The following is a 6,176-nucleotide window of genomic DNA, read 5'->3' as shown; positions in this document are numbered from 1 at the left end:
TGCTCAGAAGGTACTTGGGAAGTAAAGATAACATAAGAGACAGTCTCCAATTTGAGTAAGAGTTATTTAGTCATTTGTTAAGTCAGGGATAACAGACTATTTTGATTTTTTTTTTTTTTTTTTTTTTGGTGAAGGGTATGATCTTACTACCTCTACATAACCTGAGATGCAGATATCATCAATATGTTAGATATGGCTTGTCGAGCCTTATTCACCACTGTACATGGTGGGATTTGACAGAAGTATTTGCTTGCTATTATATTATCAATAGCTTTTGACTTTAAAAGTCATGTGGTTTTCAAGTCATGATTGGTGTGATATTAGAGAAGGAAAGAATAGCTGTGTCTGTTCAAGACCAAAGCAGGTGAATGGTTGAGACATCCAGTTGGGCAAACCAGTGAAAATTTTATAGGAGGAGTACTTTGCCATGAATAACAAGTAGCTTCTAAAATCTATGCTTTTTACGTTTCTGTAGTAAACTGCATTTAGCTGAAATAATGTTTTGTGTCTTTTTACCTCCCACAAGAGCAAGCTGGAATTAGCTTCTCATTAACGCCTGTTATTTTAGCATTTACTTTCTGTACTCAGGCTGCTTCTGGCAGACAAGTTTGCTGCTTTAGGACCAACTGTTTAAACCTTATCTTTCAGTTGTCTTCGTCTGAATTGGGTATAGATAATTAGCAGTACTGAGATTACTTCTGAGAGTCCTTCAGTTTAAACAGAAATGAGTGGCATGCATCTGTACCCCAACAGCATTTTAAATTAGCATTCTTCATTTGTTAAAAGGAAATAGCAGGTATACTTAACACTGCAATGAAACTGGTGGTTTATTACAGTTCCTGGATCTGTCTTTTGACTATGAACAGGAGTTACTACAAAAGTAGCTCTTGCACGCTTACAGATCAGGGGCAAGTTATTGGTACTTGTGCAGAACCTGTTTTTATGGTCTGGTAAACTGCCTTTTTTGTGAATAATGCTTTCCAAGTTGGTTGACTGGTGGCTCTTTCAGACTTTTTGGACTGTATGTAGGTCATCAATGTAATATCAGATCTTAAAATTCCTTTTCAAGTTCCTTAGGGGAGGTTCAGATTGGACATTAGGAAAAATTTATTCTCTGAAAGAGTGCTTAGGCACTGGAATGGGCTGCTCAGGGAGGTGCTGGAGTCACAACACTGGAGGTGTTCAAGGAACGTTTAAATGTTGTACAGGGGGACGTGGTTGAGTGGGGGAATATTGGTGGTAGGTAGATGGTTGGACTGGATGATCCTGGAGGTCTTTCCAAACCTTGGTCATTCTATGATTATTGTGTTGTCTTCAAAGTGAATGCAAATTCTGTCAATATTTAGTGATCGTTGAACTCTTCACTCTTAGTTATTGAGCATCTTCTGTGAGGAGGTGACAGGAAACCTTGCTGCAGCAGTGACTTCTGGCGGTGCTGCACAAAAGTGCCTGTGGCGCAGCTGCAGCCGCAGGGCCTCTGTGAGGCGGTGGTCACAGGCAAAGCCCTGAACGCTGTTAGTGACAGTTGAACTTGTTCCTGAATGGGTTTTCATTCCTTGGGAAAGCTGCCGTGGGGTCCCTGACCCCCAGTGTGGTGGGATGCGTTTGTGGAGCAGCACGGAGCAGGTTGTGCTGCTGGGGATGCCTGGCGCTGTGACAGGGATGGGCTGAGGACTGCTGCACTGCTGCCTTCCTCACTGCTCACAGTGCCCAGCGCTTCTTTGTGTACAGACTTTGGTTGGACTGCTGGCACTGTGCTCATCTCTTAAGAGTGTTTAGCTGGTGAATCATCTGTGCTTTACTTGTGCTTATGTTAATACATTTCTTTTTTAAAGGAAAAGTTGAACATTTATTTTCAGTGTTGTTTTCAAATCCTTGGGGTTATTCTTTCCTTTTTTTTCTCTCTTTCCCTCCAGGCACCACAGCAGCTAACTAGTTCTGGTGTGTTCTAGATGGAGGATGGTGTTATCCGAAGAAGCCTAAGCAAGCTCTGTCCGTGCTTTTCACATCTAATGCAACCGATTGCTTTTGGGCCGCTTCACCTGCTGCGCGATGATTGTAAAACCCGCATTTATACTTCGCACAAATAAAATACAAGGAAGAGGCAAGCACGTGTCTTAAACCATTTGTGAGTAGTTTCCCGCAGTCACCTGCTTAGGTGTGTTTTGCAAAGTGCAGATACGGGGCTCAGCTGCGCTTTACATTTGCACTTAAGTCCCTGGCACTGCTGCCCGCAGGTGCCCGAGGCGCTGTGCTGGGGGCAGGCAGCCGGCGGCAGGACTGGAAGCGTAACGGTCGCCTCCCCCCCCCCCCACCATTTTATGACTGACCGCTCCAGCGCGGCCCGTGGCGCCAGCAGGGGGCGCGCTCCATGCGCGGTGGCGGCGGCTCGTTCCGCACCGCCTCGCTCAGCGTCGCGTGGTGCAGCGGAGGCGCGGGCTCGTGGCGGCCTCAGCGCAGCGGCGCGTCCCGTCCTGAGCCCTCAGGCGCGAGGCTTTCCCGACACGTCCCGCCGCTCCGCCCCGAGCGGCTCCCGCACATCGTACGGGGCGGGTCTGTCGCTTTCGGCGCCTGGAAGGCGTTCCCGTGGACCGCGGCGATGGTAGGAAAGCGTTGGAAGGGGCGTTTGTGAGCCGGTCTGTTTGCTGCGCGTTCTCACAGCGCTGCGGTGGGCGGCGTGCGGCCGTCAGTTGCGTTGTTGTTAACCGCCCTCACTCATCAGAGGCGGAATCATGAAAGTGTGTGTGTGTGGGGGGGGGGGAAATAATAAAAAGCCCCAATCTTCTTTTTTAATTGTCATGGGAAACATACTTTTATTTAGAATACACTTCTTTTGTGGTATTCACTCTGCAACTCCCTAACCGGCGTATTTGCATGGCGAGGATCCCTGGCTGCATCCCTCATAGCAGCGTTAAACCCCTGTGGGTGATGCAGCAGCAGTGGTGGCTGTGGCGGGGTTCTCTATTCCCGTTTTTCCTCCCTTCGGTGTATTTTGGCTGCTGGCCCTGCTGCTCTCTGCTTTGTGCAGCCCTGAGGGCAGCCCAGCCGTCCCGATGCTGAAGTGCAAGGATGTTGTCGCCAATGTCGCTTCTTTTGAAGAGAAATCATCATCCCTGAGGTTGGAATTTGGACTTGATTACTGAAAAACACACGTTGTTTTAAAGCTCTGGCCATCACTGCGTGGTGGAGTCAGAATGTCCTCCTTCCTGCTCCTCCCTGTGCTGTGGCCAGCTGTTCTTGCTGCTGTGACGCTCACTGAGAGCTGTAGGGCGTCCTTAAAATCAATGGTTTGCCACGGAGTCACAGAAAATATATCCTGCATTGTTGAGTGGCTTCCTTGTTGCATATGAAATAATTAAGAAGGCTAAGACAAGTGAGATTTGGGTCTAATCCATCTTACTGAATTAATTTTAATCACTTATTACAGAAAAGCCAACAGAGACTCGATGAGTGTAAGCCAGGAAGAAGTCATGTTTGTCTCTGCTGCACGGCCGTACTGTGTTAAGTTGTATGGAGCCATTTAACAAATCTTCAAATTAATCAAAAAAGCTTTTTTTATTTCATTAAATATACACATGTAATGGCAGGTAATACTGCCTGCCTGGCTTTATAAAGTTGGATATATCTTATAGCCCTATGTAACTGTATTTTTTAATGTTTTATGAAGTAAAAGATGCTTGTTTGGCCCATGTGGGAGCCGGTGGATCTCTGCTGATGTCTCTGTGATGGTTGAAACAGCTGGCAATATTTAATGAATCGTATCTCCATGAATTTACAAATAAAGATTTCAGAAATCACTCTCTGATAATGATGCTGTACGTGCCTCCAAAAATGTGTTAATGTGACAAAGGCTATGTGTGCATAGTTTGGTAGAAAAACGATCCCCGAGTAATAACGCTTGGCATTCAATTCCTTGTTCCTCAGTAAGCATCCCGGCATTCGTGTTTATTTTTACATTTCCTTTTGCTATTGTTTCCAAGCTCCAGTGCACGGCGTTGTGAGGAAGTAGAGGAGGCACCAGCTTTCCTGATTCTGCTCTGCGGGTCTCTAGGTGGTGCTGTTTCTCCTCTCTGGTATCGCAAATTGCTCCTTATTTTTAGTAACAGTTCTTAAGGATGTTTTGCGAAGAAAGCAAAAGAGTTGGACTCTCCTTTTTGAGACTGTTTTTCTGAGACTGTGCAATATATACGTATTTTGCTCAAAGAAAGCTGGTGCTTTAGAGAAAGCGTGCAGGTTTCCCAAGTTCTCTAGTTATGAACAGTGTTGCACAGGTGTAGCTGCTTTAGTGTGGTGGAAAGCATTTGCTTACTTCTCAAGGAGCAGCCAAGCAGAATCAGGTTAGGTTAAGTGTAGAATAATTTCATAGGCTTCAGAAAAAATCATGAATAAAGCTGCACAGTAAGTCAGCTATGGTTCTGGGTTGGAACATGTGCAGATCGTGAGCCTCTTGAGAAGGTGAGAAAGGCTTTAAGTGAAGTGCTCTGCAGCCCCCAAGCAGGTAGCTGGCTCTGGGAGCTGCTCGGTGCCCCGAGGCTTTCATGCCACCAGCTGCTTGTTAATTCCTGCTTGCTTGTTAGGAGCCAGCCCTGTAATAACCACTCACATTCAAGAAGTGGAAAGCAGAGCCTGGTGCTTAATGCCTGTAGGCTGATGGCCCTATAAGGCCAACCATGGCAGGCTGTGGTTCTTCACCAAGCCCTAGAGCTGAGTGTGGAGGGACGGGCTGTGCTGCAGAGCCTTCTCTTGGCTTCTGCTGGGCTCCATCAAAGTGTGGACAATTCACATCTCTCTGTAAATGTTTACTTGTTGAACAGGCTGCCAAAACAGAAACAAGGTGTCAGAGTTTCCTTTTGTTTAATGAATCTGTTTATGTGACATTTTTTTGAAATTTGGAATGTATAAATATGGCCTTTTTTAAAGAAGCCTGCAGGATAGAGTGCTCTCCAGTTTACATTTTCTAGTAATAAATGTAAATGATGGTCTTTTTTTTAAGGCAGAAGACAAGCCAAGGAAAAATGAAGAGAAAGTGACATTAGGGTAGTCCTTGCAGGTTAATAATGGAATCTCACGGTGGCTTTCTGAAAGCCTGTGTCCCAGGCAAGAATCCTGGTCAAACCCCTGCTGTTCCCAGGTTCCTGCTGCACGTACCAGACATTACCACATCCATCACCCAGCCCTGCTGGGAGGAGGGCTTGTGCTGTCGTGGAGCTTGTGGAAGAAATGGCATTTCCCCTTTGCTTCTTTCAAAGCACAGGTGGGTTTGTGTCGCCAAGGCTCTCTCACTGCATGTGATATCTTTGCAAAGCTCAGGAGAAAAGCATTATCTAGCCTGTTGCCTCGATGTTTGCAGATTATGCATTGTTGATTGTATTACTCTCAGCTTGCCTTGGTGTCTTTGAAATCTGCTGGCCAGTTTCCACAAAATCAGGTGAATGGTTGAGGCTGCACAAGATTCCTGAGCAGCCGGGGCAGAAGAGCTTCTGTATTATTGCCCACTCAGGGAGGAGTACTGGCATTGTCTGACTGATACATGCAGCCCCTCAGGGTGCTATGGGACTCTGGGACTTTGGAAAAGCAGTTTCCATTAGAACAGTGTGCCTTTCACTTCACTGCCCCCAGCAGTTCAATGCCAGCCATCTGGTGTGAAGAACTCTGGTTGCTTACCTTCCTGCTACTTAGTTTAATTTTTTTAAATAATTTCTTGGCAGGTTTTCTTGCATCCTCATGATGAAGGTGGCACGGTGCCATGTGCTGTTATCCTGGTCCTCGTGGGGACTTGCTGCTCCTGGTGCAGAGTGACTTCCTTTTAGCCCACCAGCATCCCAGATAATGTCCAATATAATCTGTTGCCTGTCTACACAGAGAGAATGACTTGTGCCTTGTTGAATTTAGGGGGAAAAGAATCAGTCTTTGTTTATAACTTCACTTTTGGAAAGCAGCTGTTAGAAGTACACAGCTGAGACCTCATGGATACCACACATCTGTGTAGCAGCTTTCTGCAGTGATAAACGATTAAATATGAAGCTTACATGTTTAGCAATGAAGAATAGATTTAAAGTTGAGGGCTAGTTGTCAAATGAGATTTAGCTCATTGATCTTGCTATAAAATTAATAAAAATGCTATTTTACTTGAACCCAGAAAGCTTTGTCATTGCAAAACAGCTCTAGTTTCTACC

General features: G+C 45.8%; 1 protein-coding gene across 3 annotated transcripts in view; it reads left to right on the top strand.

The window, feature by feature from the left end:
* Nucleotides 1-1,937: 1,937 nt before the first annotated feature.
* Nucleotides 1,938-6,176, top strand: part of LOC149916243 (uncharacterized) — a 34,472-nt gene continuing 30,233 nt past the window's right edge. For 2 of the 3 annotated variants that reach the window (XR_016470273.1, XR_016470274.1), the window contains exons 1-3: nucleotides 1,938-2,602; nucleotides 3,981-4,073; nucleotides 5,132-5,254. Coding sequence is in view for 1 of the 3 variants with exons in the window: in XM_090148709.1 (XP_090004835.1) it covers nucleotides 2,322-2,602; nucleotides 3,981-4,073; nucleotides 5,132-5,254; nucleotides 5,709-5,799 (588 nt within the window). In the remaining 2 variants the exon portion in view is untranslated. Of the gene's footprint in view, nucleotides 2,603-3,980; nucleotides 4,074-5,131; nucleotides 5,255-5,708; nucleotides 6,169-6,176 lie in introns of those variants that run through there. The other variant, XM_090148709.1, reaches the window with a different exon arrangement.

This window comes from Phasianus colchicus, chromosome 12 (genome assembly GCF_987193195.1).
Source record: "Phasianus colchicus chromosome 12, bPhaCol1.hap1.1, whole genome shotgun sequence".
Lineage (NCBI taxonomy): Eukaryota > Metazoa > Chordata > Aves > Galliformes > Phasianidae > Phasianus > Phasianus colchicus.
The sequence above is the reverse complement of the archived record's forward strand: the minus strand, read 5'-3'. Positions and strand labels throughout refer to the sequence as shown.